This window comes from Schistocerca nitens, chromosome 4 (genome assembly GCF_023898315.1).
Source record: "Schistocerca nitens isolate TAMUIC-IGC-003100 chromosome 4, iqSchNite1.1, whole genome shotgun sequence".
Taxonomy (NCBI): domain Eukaryota; kingdom Metazoa; phylum Arthropoda; class Insecta; order Orthoptera; family Acrididae; genus Schistocerca; species Schistocerca nitens.
The window spans coordinates 551,324,777-551,347,403 of record NC_064617.1 but is presented as its reverse complement, the minus strand read 5'-3'; the positions used below and the strand labels follow the sequence as shown (position 1 = coordinate 551,347,403).

General features: G+C 42.2%; 1 protein-coding gene across 1 annotated transcript in view; it reads left to right on the top strand.

Moving 5' to 3' along the window:
• Nucleotides 1–666: 666 nt before the first annotated feature.
• The window catches only part of LOC126251380 (juvenile hormone esterase-like), a 119,500-nt gene continuing 97,539 nt past the window's right edge, over nucleotides 667–22,627 (top strand). The window contains exons 1-3 of the mRNA XM_049951765.1: nucleotides 667–769; nucleotides 8,790–8,940; nucleotides 14,073–14,207. Coding sequence (XP_049807722.1) covers nucleotides 8,878–8,940; nucleotides 14,073–14,207 — 198 coding nt within the window. The 5' untranslated portion in view covers nucleotides 667–769; nucleotides 8,790–8,877. The remainder of the gene's footprint in view (nucleotides 770–8,789; nucleotides 8,941–14,072; nucleotides 14,208–22,627) is intronic.

Here is a 22,627-nt window from a genome sequence, read left to right as displayed (position 1 = left end):
GCATTAGTTCTGGACTCTTTAACTATGAACACAGGTAGCTATATATATTCTTAGGTTTGGCTGATCGTGGGATAACAGCGAAGAATTTTCGTTACAGACTTTGGTTCGCAGCACTCAGCAGACCAAATTACGTATCACAGACTTCCTATTCCTGCAGAACATTCCGTCCTATTACAGATTTTACTGCCGGTTTGTTCGCTGAGGCAACTTCATCTACTGTAATAACATTAGCACATTTTTTTGTTCAGATACTTTGTGTTGGGATGCTACAGCGTGTTCTTATGGTCTGTGTAGCATCTGTGTATGTTCGCTGAATCATTTCAGTCAACTTCAAAACCAATTGAAGCATTACTATAGGATACTTTTTATTTTACATGCTGCCTACGATTAAGTGATGAACGATTTAGTATTACCTACGGAAATGATAAAATTGTTTTATTTGCAGGAAAGAAAATTGCAATATTTTGTAGCTAATGAATGTTGGTACAACTTTCCTAGTGTCGCTGTTTATGTTCTTGCAGGTAGACAAAAAATGGCTGCAGTTTCATCTCAGCGAAATACGTGGGCCGTCGATATGGACCTACGTCATTACATGTTGTGCTGTCGGCAGGACAGACGCGGTTGGCAAAGGTGCGAAGGAGGGGAGGTGGGAGGGGAAGCACTGGCTAGTGACCTCGCGAGGAGAATCACCAGCAGTTGATCCGAGACTGCAGCAGCGCCAGCTGCGATCTTGTCCTCGACTGCGCAAGTCACCAGAGCACAAAAATCTGTAAGTATTTCTCACTGTTATCTGGAGTATGACAATGAACGCTACAACCTTTAGCCCGCCGACTGGCGTTTGATAGCTTTGCCTTATTTACATCACCGCTGATTCCCATGTTAAAACCAAACAGCATCCTAATGTAGGGTAGACTGCACAGAGCAAACTGGCACTATACACTGCTGGAGATCCCTCTGCAAAGACAATATTTTTCGGCTCATTTCCACCACGCTGCTTAATTTTATTGTAGGTCCCCTGCTTCACGGATGCCGTGTGAAGTTGTCATGTGCTTCAGACTGAAACTCTTTAATTTTACTGACGTATCTGGGTTCTTAGTGGAATGTGAAAACTAATTCTCAGTCCTTAAGAGTTTTCTTTCCAGGTAGAATGGAGCATTTACAACTTCAGATATGTCTGAATGCAACAGTTTGTTGTCTTCTTGCGTTCACAAATTAGTAAATTCACTGGTTCCTCGGTCGAATGTAGACGATAAGCTAGAAGTAAGATGCGATTTATGTTATTACAAAGAACCGTTTTGTGTTGATTTAAGATGCCATTAACTGTACCATTCTTTATCCAAAACCGGTGAAGCCTATAGCAGACTTGTTGCATTATAGTTCTGTACCTGTGTTGCAGCTTCATTGCCAGACTGCAGTTACATTGTCTTTACGGAGGTACAACGCATTAAGGTTTTACGAAAGTTCCCTTTTTCCATATCGCAATGGATCAATGCTGGGAATGTTTTTTGTAGTGAAGTGACAGGTGAATGAATAGGTTAGTTTCACATGACTGTCCATCGTACAACTGCCTTGACATAACTAAAATTACATTACTATCTGCGTAGGAACTTTGTTTTATATTGATGTGATGTGAACCTTGGACATGAAAGGCAGACAGTTAGAAGCTAAAATTTGCCCGATAAAAATAGGAACAGGAAATGAAATTAAACGTTGAACAAGAACAGCTGTGAACCGACCTGGTCAGGTACCCAAATGTGGAAATGCCGTAAATTCGTATGACGTTCCGCGCAGTGAGTCATGGGCTGGAATAACACGACACACCCAATGCACACAGGTCTACACCAGCGCCGTAAGCATACGAGCCTGGAACTGCCAGCATTTTTGTTAGCGTTATTAAGCTGTACGTCTAAAATGTAAGTCTGCACCAAGGGTGCTGCTCCAAGGGTACACATTCGGAACTGTAAGATTATTTACATCGTTGAGTCTGAATGATATTTTTTACTAACATTTAAACGTCTGAGAGGTCTACGTTTGCATTTATTATGTAATTGTTACCTTGTGCTGCCAGAACGAAATCACATTACGACAATACAGAAATATGCAGTAAAGTGTTTATGTCATGATCTTACAAGCGAATTAATTTCACAGAATTCGGGATATGGAGGAGGCAATTATTTATGCAGCACTTGAGATGATAGTGGCCACCGTAGTCATTAGGAGATGAGTAGAACAACGACGTAATGCCAGGAGTAGTAATTGTGTTCGACCCTGGCTCGGAAGGAGGTGTGAAAGCAGCAGCATACACACCTCTGATAATGAAGGAGTTGAGACCCGAACTTCTACGGGGATTAAGGAACTTCGTCAGAATGGACGAGTCCTGTTTTGACAAGCTGCTATCAATTTATATGACTGGATTCACACTACTGATACAGTAATGAGGAACCACTGCACACATGGTTTGTGTACTTCTTTTTATCGTTGCCTGTGCCACTCCTCTCTCTTCTTCAGCTCAGGACAACTGTGCGACCGGACATATGCAGAACGTCTTTTACAGTCCTCACCGCCGGCGGCCGGCACAGCTGCTCTGGCTCTTGTGGCCAGGTATTCTCTCAGCACTATACTGCCCGGCATGCTGAAGTAATACAGAATATGCAATCAAATCATACACGTGCTGTTATTCCAGCGATTTACGTTATACATACACACATCGAAAGTACAGTTACGTGCACATTTACACATGAACTCCCAGTCAAACTTTTGTAGAGGTATCTTATTAATGTACAGCAAATGTAGATCATATAAACACCTTTCTTTGGTGTATGACACAGTAAAAACACTTACACCATCGGTGTTCCATTTCATTTCTATAATAATAATCTACCATCAAATATACAGCTTTTCGCAATGGCATTACAATAAAGAGGATTTTCATTTCTTTTATTTCTATGTTAAAAGAACATTACACAGCAAAAAATGGGTACAATATCTCCAACAACCGCCAAAAGAATCCTCAAGAGCTCATGTATTCCTAGTTCGCTGACCAAAAGATAAAACAATAACAAGTAGAAGACCCCTCTAAATGTTGTGTTGTGCGCATGCCTGCTTACACCTCTTCTACTGCGCACCTACGGATAACAGCAGAATAGAGCACTTGCTATTAGTAAGTTCGTACTGTTTCTGTTTTAGGTTTTGCTATTGCGACTGCTGAAGGTTTATTTATTGATTGTCATTTTCTGGTTGTAGTTCACTGTAGCTATCTGAGTTTACATATTGTCATTTTGTCATTTGGAAATACTGAGTGCAGCTGTGGACGCGGTGAAATGGAGAGGCAAATGGAGAAAGTGGAACATTTCCGACATTTTCTTCTGCCTGGTTTCAATAGAGAAGTGACAGCAGTGTAGGTACCCAGTAACATCTGCCCCACATGTATAGGGATAACGCTAAAGGACAAAGTACGCCAAGAAAATGGTTTTCTTGTTTCAAGGAGGATTGTTTTGACATTGGAGACTATCCACGTTTAGGAAGACTTTCGGGCTTTGATGAAAATCGTTTAGTCGCATTAATGCAGAATGACATCTCTAAAACGGACCACTGCAGAAGTTGGAAAGGAAAACGTAGCTACAAAGAAGGTAACTGCGAAGAAATCACTCGTAACAGAAGATATTTCTTCTGTTACGAATGGTTTATTCGCAGTTGCCTTCTTTATTGATGAAAGGAGGAAGTTCGAAAATGTTCCGGGAAACTCAGGAATACAGAAATACAAGTCGCTGGGGAATGAAATAAATAGAAAGTGTAGGGAAGCTAAGACGAAATGGTTGCAGGAAAAATGTGTAGATATCGAAAAAGAAATGATTATCGGAAGAACAGGCTCAGCATACAGGAAAGTCAAAACACCCTTCCGGGACATGAAAAGAAAGGGTGACAATATTAAGAGCGCAATGATAATTCCACTGTTAAATGCAAACGAGAGAGCGGATTGGTGGAAACAATATGCAGGGGGAAGATTTGTCTGATGTGGTAGAAGAAGAAACAGGAGTCGATTTAGAGCAGATAGGCGATCCAGTATTAGAACCAGAATTTAAAAGAACTTTGGAGGACTTAAGATCAAATAAGGTAGAAGGGATAGATAATTTTCGATTAGAATTTCTAAAATCAATAGGGGAAGTGGCTAAAAAACGACAGTTCACGTTGGTGTGCACAATGTACCTGCGTGAGTCTGGCGATATACCGCCTGACTTTTGGAAAAATATCATCCACACAATTCCGAAGACTGAGAGAGCTGACAAGTGCGAGAATTATCGGACAATCAGCTTAACAGCTCGTGCATCCAAGTTGCTGACCAGAATGATACACAGAAGAATGGAAAAGAAAATTGAGGATGTGCTAGATGACGATCAGTTTGGCTTTAGGAAAGGTAAAGCCAGAGAGAGGCAATTCTGACGTTGTGGTTGATAGTGGAAGCAAGACTAAAGAAAAATCAAGACATGTTCATAGGATTTGTCGACCTGGAAAAAGCGTTCAACTATTAAAATGACACAAGATGTTCAAAATTCTGACAAATGTAGGGGTACGCTACAGGGAGAGACGGATAATACACAATATGTACAAGACAAAAGACGGAATAATAAGAGTGGAAGACCATGAACGAAGTGCTCGTATTAAAAAGTGTAAGATAGGGATATAGTTTTTCGCCCATACTGTTCAATATGTACATCTAAGAAGCAATGATGGAAATAAAAGAAAGTGTTAGGAGTGGAATTAAAATTTTTGGTGAAAGGATATCAGTAACGCAATCCGCAGATGACATTGGTATCCTGAGTAAAAGTGAAGAAGAATTATATGATCTGCTGAATCGAGTGAAAACTCTAATGAGTACAGAATATTGATTCGGAGTAAATCAAAGAAAGACGAAAGTAATGAGATGTAGCAGAAATGCGAACAGCGAGAAAGATGATATCAGGATTGATGGTCACGAAGAAGATTAAGTTAAGGAATTCTTCTACTTAGGCAGTAAAATAACCAATGTCGGACGGAGTAAGGAGGACACCAAAAGCAGACCAGCAATGGCAAAAAGGGCATTCCTGACCAAGAGAAGTCGACTAGTCCCAAACATAGGCCTTAATTAGAGGAAGAAATTTCTGAGAATGTATGTCTGGTGTACAGCATTGTATGATAATGAAACATGTACTGTGGGAAAACCGGAACAGAAGAGATTCGAAGCATTTGAGATGTGGTGCTACAGACGAATTTTGAAAATTATGAAAATTAGGTGGATCGATAAGGTAAGGAATGAGGAGATTCTGCGATGAATCGGAGAGGGAAGGAACATGTGGAAAACACTGATAAGGAGAAGGGACAGGACGATAGGATTGCTGTTAAGACATGAAGGAATGACATCCGTGGTGCCAGAGGGAGCAAAACTGTAGAAGATAGAGATTGGAATACATCCAGCAAATGAGTGAGGACGTAGGTTTCAAGTGCTACTCTGAGATTAAGAGGTTACACAGGAGAGGAATTCGTGGCGGGCCGTATCAAACCATTCAGAAGACTGGTGGAAACGCCGTGTGGCTAGGGTTTCCCGTCGGGTAGACCGTTCGCCTGGTGCACAACCCTGTCTTGCCAAGGTGTAGTGAGCTCTGAAAGACTGGGACCACCTGCACCCGGCTGCACGTTTGTCGGGCGCGGCCTTGGCTCCGCTTTCGGAAGCTGCACCTGCTGTATCAATCAGGTAGATTTCATTCAAGTCCCACCAAAGGAAACGCAAATGGTAGCCTAATTAACAGAGAAATACAGAACTAAGTGCCGGCCGAAGTGGCCGTGCGGTTAAAGGCGCTGCAGTCTGGAACCGCAAGACCGCTACGGTCGCAGGTTCGAATCCTGCCTCGGGAATGGATGTTTGTGATGTCCTTAGGTTGGTTAGGTTTAACTAGTTCTAAATTCTAGGGGACTAATGACCTCAGCAGTTGAGTCCCATAGTGCTCAGAGCCATTTGAACCATTTGAACCAGAACTTAGTGTAGGAATTGCGCCGGGCCTCTACTATAGACCGAATTTCGCCGCGCGACAGTGGAAATTACAGCAACAACAAAAACAAGTAAATAACTTTTCAGTAAGTTAACGGAGTCAAATCAGTGAAACTTGTAAGGCTACAAAAATCTGCAAGCAGGTCCTAATACAGTTACCGACCATGAAGTTGGACCGCGAACCACGAATTGTACCAAACTCTCACGATATGGCGAGAGGTAATCCAAGTAATAGCGCCAAGCTGCGCCCCAAGCTAAAGCATCCCCTGACTAACGGAAGACAGAACATAACCTTTTAAATACCATTACATCCACGTATAAGACAGCAGTAACAAAAACCAAATAAAGTGTTCACTGAAAGAGACTTAATAATTAAGGGGCCCCACCCTGCAAACAAAATAAAAAAAAAACAGTGAAAACTGATAGTATAAACACCCAACAAGACAACAGATAGAATTGTGCGCTCCAGTAATAGTACATGCAGGATGTGACACAGACTGGAGCATAAAATAAAGAAACAAATTTAGTAGGTTTATAGCAGCGCACACACAACTTTCTTGCTTAAAGAGAAAGCGGAATCAAACTACCCAAGTAATCCGTCCCAATACTGGTACAGAAAATGGCAATTACATCTACTGCCTATGCTTGGCTGTCTCGCGTTCGATGTACGAGGTCGAAAGCTCACCACGCATATCCGTACAAAGATCCAGCAAGGACAGCGAGGAGCTGACACACAATTTCAACACAACTGTGATCCACCTCCCGCCTCCAGGTCCGGTCGGTCGCCGAAGCTCACGCCTCTCCCCTCGCTACGCGCCCCACACGTTCAAAGGTTAGCAGCCGGCCCCAACGATGGTAACAATGGTTAGCAATCGTGGAACCCGTCCGAGTGTCTCTCCTTGGTATCGCTGCTACGCTCAGAACCGGTGACTGTTAACAGTTGAACTTGTACCAGTCATCAAGTGTCGGCATGCACCTCACCTCGCCGCCAGTTTTCAACTCTGCCGCCTCGCCCCGAGCAAACTGTTTCACCTTCCCGGTCTCACTGTCACTGCTATCGCGCCTCATATCACCGCGCGAACCACGCCCTGTTAAGCAAAGATGTTCTAATTGAGACCGTGGCATGACCTGTCGATCGCACAACGGATCATTTAGGTTTTCAACATTTCAGGATTATTTCATTTCTACGAGATTTCTCAGGCGTATGACTGTTTCTGCATAATTTACCGCTCTTGATGTCATTCGATTGGTTTGCCACACTCGCAACTCATATTCTGCCAAAGTAACTTTCCACTTGGAGTGACAACGGACTCAACAGCACAATGAAGATTTGTAATGCATCAGCCAACTGCAGTCACTGACCGAAACGGAATAATTAACTTACAATCTACAATCTAGAGTAGCATACGCTACGAAGGAATTACTGCTTCCAGGGAACCAGTTTCATGGGGTAATCTAAAATGTAATTCACATACAGAAGACGTTCGTGACATTTTTTTTAACGTAAGAATCATGATTACAGTAGAGTGTGAAAATCACACTAGGGTCATACTATACTATATTAAAGGGAGTGGAGATATTTAATTTTGTGATGGTTTCGGGCTAGATTTTAAGAGTACTTAGACATTTAATTTTGAGATGGTTTCCAGCTAGATTTCAAACGTGTTTGGTGCATAGAGCAAGAACTGGAAACGTAATATACATAATATCGAAGAGAAAGGCATTCTGTATCATCTTCGACAGGTCTAATTTAGTCGACTGTAAGAAACAAAAGTGGGTAAGAATATTGTCAAAATGTACTAAGGGAAATGTTCTTTTTTCGTTTTTGTTCTGAATTCTACTTGAATTCTAGCTGTAAAAGTGTATTTTAAGTACTATAAAGGTAATAAAACGGAAGGATGTACAGGTTTTCACCAGCCAACTGTGCCACTTGCAGTACAGCAGAATTTTATTCGATGAGGAAAGACACGCCCACACAGTTTCATCTGCGACAGTACCTCTCTCCTTCTTTATGAACTCCACAGAAGCTTTTCTGCAAACGTTGCTAAAATTGCACTTTTGGAAACAGTGTATTAATGTAACGTTCAAATGTCTTGCTCAGCGGTTAGACTTTACGTCCAGAATAAATGTCCGTGGAAGATTCACACCAACGGACACGAGTGCGGCCAAACCACGTCTCCCTCACTATTTTTTCATTTTTCTTAGATGTGGTAGTCCAGGAAGATATGTAAGAGAGCTTCTGTGAGTTTTAGAATGTGAGAGATAGTGGTTTTGGCAGAAAGGGAATTGTGGGATGGTCATCAATTATGACTGTATAATACTGTACACGATAAATTTATACTCAGAGAAAGGTAAGGTCTTTCCTGGCGAGAGCTGGTTCGTAACACACTTTCAGTCTGCCATGAAGTTTCAAAACAACGCAGACGCAGCTGAACACTGAAAGATTCATTTTATGTAATATACAAACATGTTTCCGTGGGCTTTATCTGAGAATTCAGCTCATACGCTGCTCAGCAATTAACAAGAAAGTTTGCACGAGAGATATGTGGGATGTAAGCTACAGTGCAATCTTCTAGGAAAGAGCAGTTCTCAGGAAACAAGGTTTAGAAATGAACACCAAACGTTGCAAAACGTACACCGGTAACGGAGATAAGAACAGCTTCCTCCTCAGATAACGGCCAGCTGAGGGCTGGAAAACGTCGTGGCCGCATTTAAACTGTCGCATTGCAGAAAGAACTTGAATTAGTACAACCATTGTCATTTGCAGGCCTTCGTGTAGTTGCCGAGACAGCGACGTTGAATGCAACGCACTGTAACGAAGAACACTAGCTGGTGGTGGTAACAACGCGTTAGCTATGAAGCTGAAACTGTCAGTCGCCGTCGTGCTTGCCGTCGTTGGATTTATGACACAATGTAAGGTAAGTTGTTGCATTAGTAGTGGCAGCATTGATAGAGAACAACTGAGTATTCTTTCGGGTCTTGAAGTCGACCTAGCCCTTTGTTTCTCTCCCTGTAAAACGAACTTATCACCGAAGTAGCGAAAAGTCGAAAATAGTTCAAATAGCTCTAAGCATTATGGGACTTAACATCTGAGGTCATCAGTCCCCTAGACTAAGAACTACTTAAAACTAACCTAAGGACATGACACACATCCATGCCCCGAGGCAGGATTCGAACAAGCGACCGTAGCGGTCGCGCGGTTCCGGACTGAAGCGCGTAGAACCGCTCGGTCGCAAAGGCTGGCGCGAAAAGTCGTGAAGATTCATTATCGAATACCGTTACCGAGTGAAAGATTAAATCTGAGAACTGACAAGCTGTAACTCTGAGTCTGGTTCAGTTCGTAAGTGTATTTTCCTATGAAGTAAACGAAAATATATTAAAAGTTTCTCTTCCGGTGCAGATGGCTATAAAATTTTCGTGAATGGTACTCAATATGTTTTAAGTTCTGTCAACAGTACTAAGTTCTATAATGAGATATAAAGGCACATATTCCCTGAGGTCCGTTGTGCCGAAATGTCGAAAACTTACCGCCAATAAATTTTGTGCTGTGGTCCCGCCACGATGTCCTGGTGCACTGTCGGAGAGGCAGAGTAATAGGAAAGTGTCCTGTGCGCATGCGCTACTCGAGTTGCGAAGACCATCCCGCAAATATCGGGCGACTCGTTATTAGGGTATGTAATGCTTGGTGCGTGTTGTTCTGCTTCTCTTGTGGCGTAGTCGTCTTTTTAGGGTATAAGACACGGTTGACTCCTGCATTACGCAGATGTTCCCATATTAGAAAACCATCGTTCACAATATTTGCTGTAACGGGAAGGTGAAATCTACACATTGTTTGCTTTAACGTAATGCACAATACTGTGATCACAAAAATAAGAATGGCATTAATATAGCTGGTTGGACGCGAAATAACTGTCACATGATGTTTCTGGATCCTTTCATAATTCATTACGCGTTTCGGTCTCTGCCCATCTTCGGATGACAGCTGTCTGTTTTCAGCACACATGTACATTTGAAATCTGTAAGCTGCTAATAGTTGGCTGTTAGTAGGACACACGTTTAGCTGAAATCTCATTTTGCTATGTTGAACTGTAAGACTTATGTCGCTTTTGACGTTACATGACAACTTTGCCAAAGTTGTATGTTCACTTTGTATAAAAGGGTGATCTGAAGACGAGGAGAGCCCGAAACGAGTTGTTGTTGTTGTTGTTGCGGTCTTCAGTCCTGGGACTGGTTTGATGCAGCTCTCCATGCTACTCTATCCTGTGCAAGCTTCTTCATCTCCCAGTACCTACTGCAACCTACATCCTTCTGAATCTGCTTAGTGTATTCATCTCTTGGTCTCCCCCTACGATTTTTACCCTCCACGCTGCCCTCCAATGCTAAATTTGTGAACCCTTGATGCCTCAAAACATGTCCTACCAACCGATCCCTTCTTCTAGTCAAGTTGTGCCACAAACTTCTCTTCTCCCCAATCCTATTCAATACCTCCTCATTAGTTACGTGATCTACCCACCTTATTTTCAGCATTCTTCTGTAGCACCACATTTCGAAAGCTTCTATTCTCTTCTTGTCCAAACTGGTTATCGTCCATGTTTCACTTCCAAACATGGCTACACTCCATACAAATACTTTCAGAAACGACTTCCTGACACTTATATCTATACTGGATGTTAACAAATTTCTCTTCTTCAGAAACGATTTCCTTGCCATTGCCAGTCTACATTTTATATCCTCTCTACTTCGACCATCATCAGTTATTTTACTCCCTAAATAGCAAAACTCCTTTACTACTTTAAGTGTCTCATTTCCTAATCTAATCCCCTCAGCATCACCCGATTAAATTTGACTACATTCCATTATCCTCGTTTTGCTTTTGTTGATGTTCATCTTATATCCTCCTTTCAAGACACTGTCCATTCCGTTCAACTGCTCTTCCAAGTCCTTTGCTGTCTCTGACAGAATTACAATGTCATCGGCGAACCTCAAAGTTTTTACTTCTTCTCCATGAATTTTAATACCTACTCCGAATTTTTCTTTTGTTTCCTTTACTGCTTGCTCAATATACAGATTGAATAACATCGGGGAGAGGCTACAACCCTGTCTCACACCTTTCCCAACCACTGTTTCCCTTTCATACCCCTCGTTTAACGTTGTCAAAAGCTTTCTCTAAGTCTACAAATGCTAGAAACGTAGGTTTGCCTTTTCTTAATCTTTCTTCTAAGATAAGTCGTAAGGTTAGTATTGCCTCACGTGTTCCAACATTTCTACGGAATCCAAACTGATCTTCCCCGAGGTCCGCTTCTACCAGTTTTTCCATTCGTCTGTAAAGAATTCGCGTTAGTATTTTGCAGCTGTGACTTATTAAACTGATAGTTCGGTAATTTTCACATCTGTAAACACCTGCTCTCTTTGGGATTGGAATTATTATATTCTTCTTGAAGTCTGTGGGTATTTCGCCTGTCTCATACATCTTGCTCACTAGATGGTAGAGTTTTGTCATGACTGGTTCTCCCAAACGGTTCTCCGAAACGAGTACTGAATAAAAAAAAAAGGGGGGTTCAAAAACGTTCTGTGACTACTGTTTCGCAACCAGCTACATATTTTAAAAAATTCAAATGGCTCTGAGCACTATGGGACTCAACTGCTGTGGTCATAAGTACCCTAGAACTTAGAACTACTTAAACCTAACTAACCTAAGGACATCACACACATCCATGCCCGAGGCAGGATTCGAACCTGCGACCGTAGCGGTCGTGCGGTTCCAGACTGTAGTGCCTTTAACCGCTCGGCCACTCCGGCCGACTACATATTTTAAAGCCATTCGTATTTTTGTGCTTAGAATGGTCACACGACTCTTCCACGACTTTCAGTCACGTCTGCGATACAGTACTGTGAGACCATAAAAACACGCTTGCAGAGGAAGACAAGAAGATCAACACACACGAAGACATCACTTACAGTACACACGTAAACTCGCAGAGCACTTCAGAATGTGAATGCATCCATGAACCCGGAGGTGCTACGTATGAAAAAACGTAAGTGGTGCTGTACTTTATTATTTAAACAATTATTAATACAGAATGCCGACTTTGGAAAAATATCGTGTATGATGCATGAAACAAGTAGGAGGGCCAGCGCTGGTGGTTCATGGAGTGGCGTCAAAGCCAACGCACTTACCTATAAGATGGTGAAGTTTCTTGCGTAGGTACAGCACTATTGAGTCACTATCTCATAATTTGTCTTTCTCGCAGTCACTTTTGTCGTTCAGTTAAAAATATCTTCCCTGCCCGTGTAGCAAGTTGATTTTCAATTTATTTCCAGTAGAGGGTATCTTGTCTTTATTGTTCTGTTTACATAAATTGTCAATGCTACAATTTCTTATGTTCTTATATAGTCATTTTCTGTGTTTTTCGCACAGGTACTAACTGATTCATATGCCTTCTTTCCTTCTACATCACATTTCGCAAGGTACTTCAACTATTGCTGCACTACCTTGAGTTACTGAGTTTATTTGTATTCTATTTTATATTACAACCCATCAAATTATGTTTGCTAATGATGATGGTATTCATGTGGAGGATACCCATTAAGAAACTTAGACTCGATGAAGTTTTCTTGATATACAATACAAATTACGTTGTTGTTAATATCAACGATCGCAGAGATATAAACTGAATGGGCAAATATTGTTCGGAAATTTTTAAGCAGCTGATTCGGCCCTTTACTTCAACCTTCATACTGAGTACGTGCGATGAGACACGTTTTTTTCCCTCACGCCAAGCTCTCTACGTCTTATAGAAAAGTACTTTGTGAGAAGATGCATTTGTGGTGCGTACTGTAACTGGTTTATGTGGCGTACAAATACCAGTAAACTTCCAGGAAGCAGAATAAATCTAAGGAACTTGTTAATGTGATTTTCTCCGATTACCATATTCGTTTTGGACGTTGTGCAAGTCTACCTATTTTTTTCTGTTTAATATCTCGCAAACGTGACTGTACAACTTTTTTCTCAGCACTCAGCTTGTTATATTTTATATTTCATTCGTCTATCATGGAAGTGAGGTGAACAGGTATTTTAACCCTACGTCTTCTTCAAATACATGAATGCCCCTTGTTCTATGTTTCCCTAAAGTATTCCATAATTCCTCAAACAAGAGCTACAGCATTACAGCACATTGTTAAAAGGTTTGGGACGGAATGAGTTTGATGTTATCCCACCCCTTCGAAAATTAACATTATTCCACCACAGCAGTCTAATATACATATTCCTTGAACAATACAACAGAAATACTGCGTCGAGCCAACGTTCTGAGGTAGCGGTACCAACAGTCAAAATATGTGCTTCACACTGTACTGCCACTAACATCCAAAGCGTATGAAAGAACAGTTAAGGTGAGGTTTCTCAGAAGTTTAAGAGAAGAAAGAGCATTTCTCTGGCATAAAATGCAAAAAATTTCCATCCTGTTAATGGGAGGCTGTTACTATAGCAAACTACCGTTTGCTGTCACCCATTAATAGGATGGAAATTTTTTGCTTTTTACGGCAGAGACATGCTCTTTTTTTTCTCCGAAACTTCTGAGAAATCTCACTTTAACTTCTCTTTCATACGATTTAGATGTTCGTGGTGGTACAGTGTGAAGCATACATTTTCAGTGCCTTCACTAAAGTGTACTACTCTGATCAGATTAATTTTCACCATTCGCTACATTAGAGTATTCATGATAGATGACTTTTCTTACCATATAAATATTCTACCTAATTATAGTATTTCTCATGTAATAAACATGGCTCAAACTCCGTACAGGCATCCCCATTTAGGTTCTTGTTGGCTTCCCCATAGCACTGCATCTGAAACGTGGACTGTGTCTGTAATATGGCAACTGGCGTTTTTCTTCCATATACTTTTCCATTCCTGAGGATGTACTCCGTTTCTGTTGATCTCGACTTATACAGCACTTTTAGTGTAATAATCTTTTCTTTGTGTAGTGATTTCATGCTCATACCGTGAAGTTTTCCAAACGTGTAACGCGACATTCCTTGTACATTCCAGGCAGAGGACGTGCTGGTGACGGTGCAGCAGGGCACTCTACGGGGAACAACGGCGACTGGCGTCTACAACACGTCCTACACGGCCTTTCGTGGTATCCCATTCGCAGAACCACCCGTTGGGGAACTGCGTTTCCAGGTGAGCACTGCAAAACACTCAAAAGGAAGCCATCTATATGTCATTCAAATTTACAGCTATTTCTTCTTTAAAATTGGGCTAAATGTTTGAGTGGATACGATATGTGACCTGCATTCGGAAGGAATAGTGTACAAATCCTCGTACGGTCATAGTGCCTTAGGGTACCTGTAAGTTCTCTATATCTAGAGGCGAATAACAGGTTGGTTCCTTCAATTAAAGATGATCGGTTTCATTTCGAATCTTCGTTGTATTCGAGCGTATTTTCTTTCTTTTGTAAAGAAATTTTCCTGTATAACTGCACGCATCGACTGTTGAACATTGATAAAACGTTTCAATAGAAATATGTCAAGTATAGACGTTAAGACGCAGAGGAAAAAAGGAAGACTGTGGAGTAACGTCCTGTCGACGACGAGATCACTAGGGAAGGAGCACATGCTTGGACAGGACAAGCTTGTTTCGTGGAAATTATCCCTAATCCTTCCTTAACCCTAGCACCACTAAGGGGAGCAAAAATTGCCCGCAGTATTTGTTTTATTTGTGTAATATATCTATTTGTTGGAGTGAAGAAGCAAGAATTTAGGTAGTTGTAGAAAAATATGTAGAGTATGTGCTGTCGTGGTTTTATAATTTTTGTGATTTTTTTAAAAATCTGCCTATTACATTTAATCTAAATGTGGGCAGTTTGTGACCCCCCACCCCCTTAGACATAGGTGAGACAATTTTTGTCATTAAAATATTTCTCAATATGGCAGAAAGGGGTGCAGTTTCTGAATATTGTACTTATGTATTGTGTTGACATCGTTGGTTTGACCTCTAGTGTTTCAGAATCTTTCCAAAAGTTTAAAACTCCCGAAATAATGAAGGTTATCGTGGACTACACAAACCAAGAAGCTCGTAACAAGAACTTAAAACCTACAATCATAGAAGAAATGTACGCCTTCATTGGTATTTTGATCCTCATGGGCACAAATAATGACACTAGACTGCCTCTTGAGGACTCATGGGGTAAAGTACTGGGAAACAGTATCTACATAGCTACAATGAGTCGTATTCGATGTGGAGAACTTCTGTCCCTGATTATATTTGATGATAAAGATACAAGAACCGACAGACGAAAGCAGGATAAGTTTTCCCCGTTCGTGAAGTTTTCGACAAAATTGACGAAATGTTTGTGAAATACTACATACTAATTACAGATCTAACGATCGATAAAATGCTGTCCCTATTCGAGGAAGATGTCTCTTTAAGGTCTTTATGAAAGACAAGCCTGGGAAGTAAGGTATGTTGATAAGGATGTTATGAGGTGCACACACCCGGTATGTTCTAAAAATGGAGTTAGATGCAGGGATGTATGAACAAACTGCTGAGGAACGGAGTGCAAAGGCAGTTGTTAGACGCCTAGTGAATCCGCTGGCAGGAAGTGGCAGAAATATAACAACAGATCGTTATTATACATCCATTGACCTAGCCGAGGAGCTTTACAATGATGACAAGTTATCTTTGGTGGGAACATTGAAGAGAAACAGAAAACACATACCAGAACAGCTAAAGAAGACGCAAGGTCGAGCGCTACGAGTATATTCTTATTCACAGATCGGAAAGCAGGCAACGCACCTGTTACCTTGGTTTCATACATCTCCAAACTGAAGCCTACTGAGGATTTACTTCTTTCCACACAATACAATGATAAAAAGGTGGATGAGTAGACAAAGAAATAAAGACAAACCCCCATCTCTACTTCAATGAAACCAAAGGGGGCATAGACATCATTGATCAAATGACGCGACATCATTCAGTAAAACGAGGGCCATTATTTCTCTTTTTCACCTTGATAGATATTGCCTGTTTCACTGCTTGAACAATTTTCATGATAAACTACCCAAACTGGAATAAGAAGAAGCATAACGTAAGAAGGATGTATCTGCTAGAATTAGGCCAACAGCTCGTTAGGCTAGCTGTGGAAGAGAGAGCAAAGAATATCATGGGTTTACAAAAGTCTATCATCTCTGCAGTGGAATGTGTTCTAGGGAAAACGCTGCCCAGCATTACTGCAACTGTTCAATCTGTTGAATTTTATTCAAGAGGAAGATGTCACATCTGATTGAAGAGTGGAAACTCTATATAGGAAAAAGGCTAGATGACAACAGTGTCTGTAGTTTGCTGCAAGTGTTCCAAGTAAGTGTGTTCCACTCATTCTGCAAAAACAATTATATGCAAAGATTGTGAAACTGAAAGTGAAAGTGATTAGGAAGGAAAAACTAAATTGTAATTTCTTTGATATTCTGGTTTCTTATTTGTGGTTTGCTATTGCCCGTTCTTTTATGATTTCCTAATGAAGTCTGATGTATATGAAAGTGTTAGTTTCATGATAAAAATATAATAACATTTCTCATATTCATTACTTTATTTATTGTATGTGAATACGTTATAATGTTCCTGATAACTATGGAAAGTGTGCTGCAACCCAGTAAGGAAATTCATAGTTCGATATAAAATCAAAACAAAACAAACAAATAAACAAAAAAGTGTTAAAAAGTGAAAAGAATGAGAGGGAAGTTTTTGATTTTTGCCTCCCCCCCTCCCCCCATCCTTAGACATCCAAGTGACTGATCCGAGCTTAGTGGTGCTAGTGTTAATCGGTTTAAATATACCAGTAAGGGAAGACTTTTCAAACCATAATATTATATCTCTGAAAAATTATAGCATATCACAAATATCCTCCGTAGCAGTTACTTTTTAAATATTCCAACTCGATCTCAAACAGTCTGGGTTAATTTCCACAGCAGCAATTAATTAATACAGTGATTTACTGTGACTTTTATGCCTCTCACACATCCTGCCACCAACCAGTTCGACAAACGCCATTACTGTTTCCCTACTCACTCAACTGTCCCTCAACTGCCGCTTTATCCTATTTTACGCGTATGTTAATGTCTCTGGGTGCGGTAAAAAATGTACACATGCCATATGTTCCTGGTGTAGTTTCTAGTCCGAGGACTGATTTGATGCAGCCCTCCGTGCTACTCTATCATCTGTAACTCCCGCAGTCCTGAATTTAGCTTTACTTTCAACTCTTCACATTTCCACAAGCTCCCACCTGAGGAAGGGCAAAGGCAATACTGAAGTATTTAGCACAATACACAGCCAGAAAAAATTAGTACACTCTGTTAGAGGTTTTCAAGTCACTCAAGACTTATCCTTACAACAGTGCATATGGATTACGTGAAATGATTACATTAATAGATAAGTAGTGCAAGAGGTTTAGAGGTACCAGGTATCGACCCATGCTGAAACACATTATTAGTAAGTGGTGTAGCCTCCATCGGTAGCTATGCAGGAGATGACTCTGGCATCCAGTTGATCGCACAGGTGGCGAATATTGTCCTGAGATATTTTTCTCCACGCCTACTCCAGCTGTTCACATAGTTATGTATGAGTTGTGGGTTGACGAATCATACGTGTCACTTCTCGTCACATTATATCTCACACGTGATCGATTACAGACAATACCGGAGATATTGCTGGCCAGGGAAGTTGCTGAACGTCTAGAACATTGAGTTTCACAGGCAGTGTGTGGACGAGTATTATCCTGTTGGAACAACATGTCACCTTGCATGGATGGCAAGAGAACGGGTCTAACAATATGCAGCATGTACCGTGCGGTAGTTAGTCCTTTCAGAAACACTAAGGCAAAACTAAAGTTGATGTTTTACCGTAACCCAGACCATAAAGCTTGGAACGCGGCCAATGTGTCTTGGAAGAACGCGCTACGAAACGGCGTTCACCAGGTCTACGTCGAATGTTCAAGTAGAATCTGCTTTCCTCGCTAAAGACCACGACGCGCCATTCTCACTTCCAAGTGATTCTACACACATCAAAAAAAGTTTTGCATCACCTCGGTTCCGAGAGTTCCGGAACCTGTACAGATAACTGGAATAGAGGTCAACATAAACATCATTTCCCCCCTTTTTATTGCCCATGAAAATCATACATTCCATGTTGTATCACCATACAGCAAGACCTTCAGAGGGGGTGGACAGATTGCTGTATACACTGGTACTTCTAATACCCATTAGCACGTCCCCTCGTAGTTATGCATGCCTATATTCGTCGTGGCATACTATCCACAAGTTCATCAAGCCATTGTTGGTCCAGATTGCCCCACTCAGCGGCGACTCGATTCGGCGTGGATCCCTCAGAATGGTTGGTGGGTCACGTCGTCCATAAACAGCCCTTTTAGATCTATCCCAAGCATGCTCAGTAGGATTCATGTCTGGAGAACATCCTGGCCACTCTAGTCGAGCGATGTCGTTTTCCTGAAGGAAGTCATTCGGAAGATTTGCATGATAGGGGCGTGAATTATCGTCCATGAAGACGAATGCCTCGCCAATATTCTTCCGATATGGTTGCACTATCGGTCGGAGGCGCCTTCTATGACCATCTGCGGCAGACGTCGGCCCCACATAGTGCCATCCCAAAACAGCAGGAAACCTACACCTTGCTGCACTCGTTGGGAAGTGTGTCTAAAGCTTTCAGCCTGACCGGGTTAGCCTCCAAACACGTCTCCGACGATTGTCTGACTGAAAGCATATGCGACACTCATCGTTGAAGAGAACGTGATGCCAGTCCTGAGCGGTCCATTCGGCAATTTGTTGGGCCCATCTGTACCGCTCTGCATGGTGTCGTCTTTGCAAAATTGGACCTCGACATGGACGTCGAGAGCAGCCTATTGCGCACAATTTGAGACGTAACACGTCGTCCTGTGGCTAGATGGAAAGCATTATTCAACATGGTGGCGTTGCTGTCAGGGTTCCTCCGAGCCATAATCCGTAGGTATCGGTCATCCACTGAAGCAGCAGCCCTTGCGTGGCTTGAGCGAGGCATGTCATCGACAGTTCCTGTCTCTCTGTATCTGCTCCATGTCCGAACAACATCGCTTTGGTTCACTCAGAGACTTGGAAACTTCCCATATTGAAATCCCTTCCTGGCACAAAGTAACAATGCGGACGTGATCGAACTGCGGTATTGACCGTCTAAGCATGGCTGAACTACAGACAACACGAGCCGTGTACCTGCTTCATGGTGGAATGACTGGAACTGATGGGCTGTCGGAGCCCCTCCGTCTAATAGGCGCTGCTCATACATGGTTGTTTATATCTTTGGGCGGGTTTAGTGACATCTCTGGTCAAAGGGGCTGTGTCTGCGATATAATATCCACAGTCAACGTCTATCTTGAGAAATTCTGGGAACCGGGATAATGCAAAACTTTTTCTGATGTGTATAAAACGGCACCAGTCCGTCATGCATGTTGATGCTGTGGCATGAGTGGCAGACGGGTTAGAAGTCTCACTGCTAATAAACAGTTCGCATTAGTTCGTGTTGACACGTCTACGGTACAAGCTCTCGTATCTATACTGTGGTAGCTGTGCGATCTGCCGCTGCTGTTCTTACAGCACGACGATCCTGGTGGGCGTCTGTGGTATGTGGATGTTCAGAATATCAGCGGGTATGGGAGTTCTCACTTGACCGCTGATACGTGTATCGTTGCACAACCGACGAAATATGCCCAACTAGTACGGCAATTCTCTGAGATGACCATCCCGCCACTCGGAAGGCCTCAATTTGACCTCTTTCAAACTTCTGATCTTTTAAAAAACTGTAGAGGGTGAAGAGGCAGCAGCAGGAAAATTGAATGAACATGTATATGTTATAGAACGTGAAAGCTACATGTGAATATTACTGAGGGTCCAAACTGAAGTCTGTATTTCTGGGAACCGCGGGACTGCTACGGTCGCAGGTTCGAATCCTGCCTCGGGCATGGGTGTGTGTGATGTCCTTAGGTTAGTTAGGTTTACGTAGTTCTAAGTTCTAGGGGACTTATGACCTAAGATGTTGAGTCCCATAGTGCTCAGAGCCATTTTTTTGTATTTCTGAAGCTTTTGTTGCATGTTTTGTTGTCCTCCATCTCCCATCATTTCAGAATTGAATTGACATATAAAATTTCCAGATCTAGATCTATGTTTTATTTACAGAATAATCAGTACAACACCACTTTTAGATAAGCACCCTGTAAATGACTTGCCTAGTGATACGAAACTGGTGTCAAATTTATAAATATGGAGACTGTAACAGCCGAGCAGGTACGCACTACCTGCGTGCACCTCCGAGGCATGGTTACTTGCTTGTTTCAAACGTTTGCATCACACTACCCCTTCCAGCTGTAAGCATTCCCTATTAATGGGTAGAGACAGATGGCGCCGTGGCAGCTATGCACTACGCGACTAGTCTAGAACCTCGCGACCGCTACGGGCGCTGGTTCGAATCCTGCCTCGGGCATGGATGTGTGTGATGTCCTTAGGTTAGTTAGGTTTAAGTAGTTCTAAGTTATAGGGGACTGATGAACTCAGATGTTAAGTCCCATAGTGCTCAGAGCCATTTCAACCATTTCTAGGGGACTCGTGACCTCAGATGTTAAGTCCCATTGTTCTCAGACCCATTTGACCCACTACGCGAATAGTTCCCAGAAGAAGCTGAAACCATTAGCATTAGATCTGGTATCCCACAGCTGGCGTATGCCGTTATCGTATCAAAATCGACACCGTCTCCCAGAAGTAGATTTGTTTGAAATTCTTTATGTCGGATGTTTCTCCGGAAATATACACTACTGGCCATTAAAATTGCTACACCACGAAGATGACGTGCTACAGACGCTAAATTTAACCGACAGGAAGAAGATGCTGTGATATGCAAATGATTAGCTTTTCAGAGCATTCACACAAGGTTGGCGCCGGTGGCGACACCTGCAACGTACTGACATGAGGAAAGTTTCCAACAGATTTCTCATACACAAACAGCAGTTGACCGGCGTTGCCTAGTGAAACGTTGTTGCGATGCCTCGTGTAAGGAGGAGAAATGCATACCATGACGTTTCCGACTTTGATAAATGTCGGATTGTAGCTTATCGCGATTGCGGTTTATCGTATAAGGACATTGCTGCTCGCGTTGGTCGAGATCCAATGACTGTTAGCAGAATATAGAATCGGTTGGTTCAGGTGGGTAATACGGAATGCCGTGCTGAAACGGATCGTGCAGCCACGTCTCGATACCTGAGTCAACAGATGGGGACGTTTGCAAGACAACAACCATCTGCACGAACAGTTCGACGACGTTTGCAGCAGCAGCATGGACTATCAGCTCGGAGACCGTGGCTGCGGTTACCCTTGACGCTGCATCTCACACAGGAACGCCTGCGATGGTGTACTCAACGACGAACCTGGGTGCACGAATGGCAAAACGTCATTTTTTCGGATGAATCCAGGTTCTGTTTACATAATCATGATGGTGGCATTCGTGTTTGGCGACATCGCGGTGAACGCACATTGGAAGCGTGTATTCGTCATCGCCATATTGGCGTATCACCCTGCGTGACGGTATGGGGTGTCACCTCTCGTTCGCAGTGACGGCGCTTTGAACAGTGGACGTTACATTTCAGATGTGTTACGACCCGTGGCTCTACCCTGCATTCGATCGCTGCGAAACCCTACATTTCAGCAAGATAACGCAAGACCGCATGTTGCAGGTCCTGTACGGGCCTTTCTGGATACAGAAAATGTTCGACTGCTGCCCTGGACAGCACATTCTTCAGATCTCTCACCATTTGAAAACGTCTGGTCAATGGTGGCCGAGCAACTGGCACGTCACAATACGCCAGTCACTACTCTTGATGAACTGTGGTATCGTGTTGAAGTTGCATGGGGAGCTGTACCTGTACACGCCATCCAAGCTCTGTCTGACTCAATGTCCAGGCGTATCAAGGCCGTTATTACGGCCAGAGACGGTTGTTCTGGGTACTGATTTCTCAGGATCTATGCACCCAAATTGTGTGAAAATGTAATCACATGTCAGTTCTAGTATAATATATTTGTCCAATGAATACCCGTCTATCATCTGCATTTATTCTTGGTGTAGCAATTTTAATGGCCAGTAGTGTATCATGCATTACTTATATTGATTAGGATCAAGCTACCCGTACTAAAGTGGACTGTAGTAAGAAACATTCACTGGAAAGGAGTTATGTACTCATGTATTAGTTTCTGCCATTCTAAAGACAAAGAGAGATTTTTATATCCTATAAATCTCTTATCTTTATGAGATTTATCTAGAAGAATAAGGTCTTGTAGTCTCCGTGCTCTTTTCGCACTTATTCGAAATACATGCATGAAAGTTTTTCTGCAGAGTTCAACATTCGTAGCATTAATTATTATTAAAAGTACTTGTAACTGGCACAATGCGATCTTTTGTGAGGAGTCACCTCTTCCTGATATCAGTGGTCGAGATATACCCTTACAATCAATAAGACTCGACTAAAAGATGTCTCATTCATTTTTTGTATTACATTTGTACAGTTTTGCGGACGTACT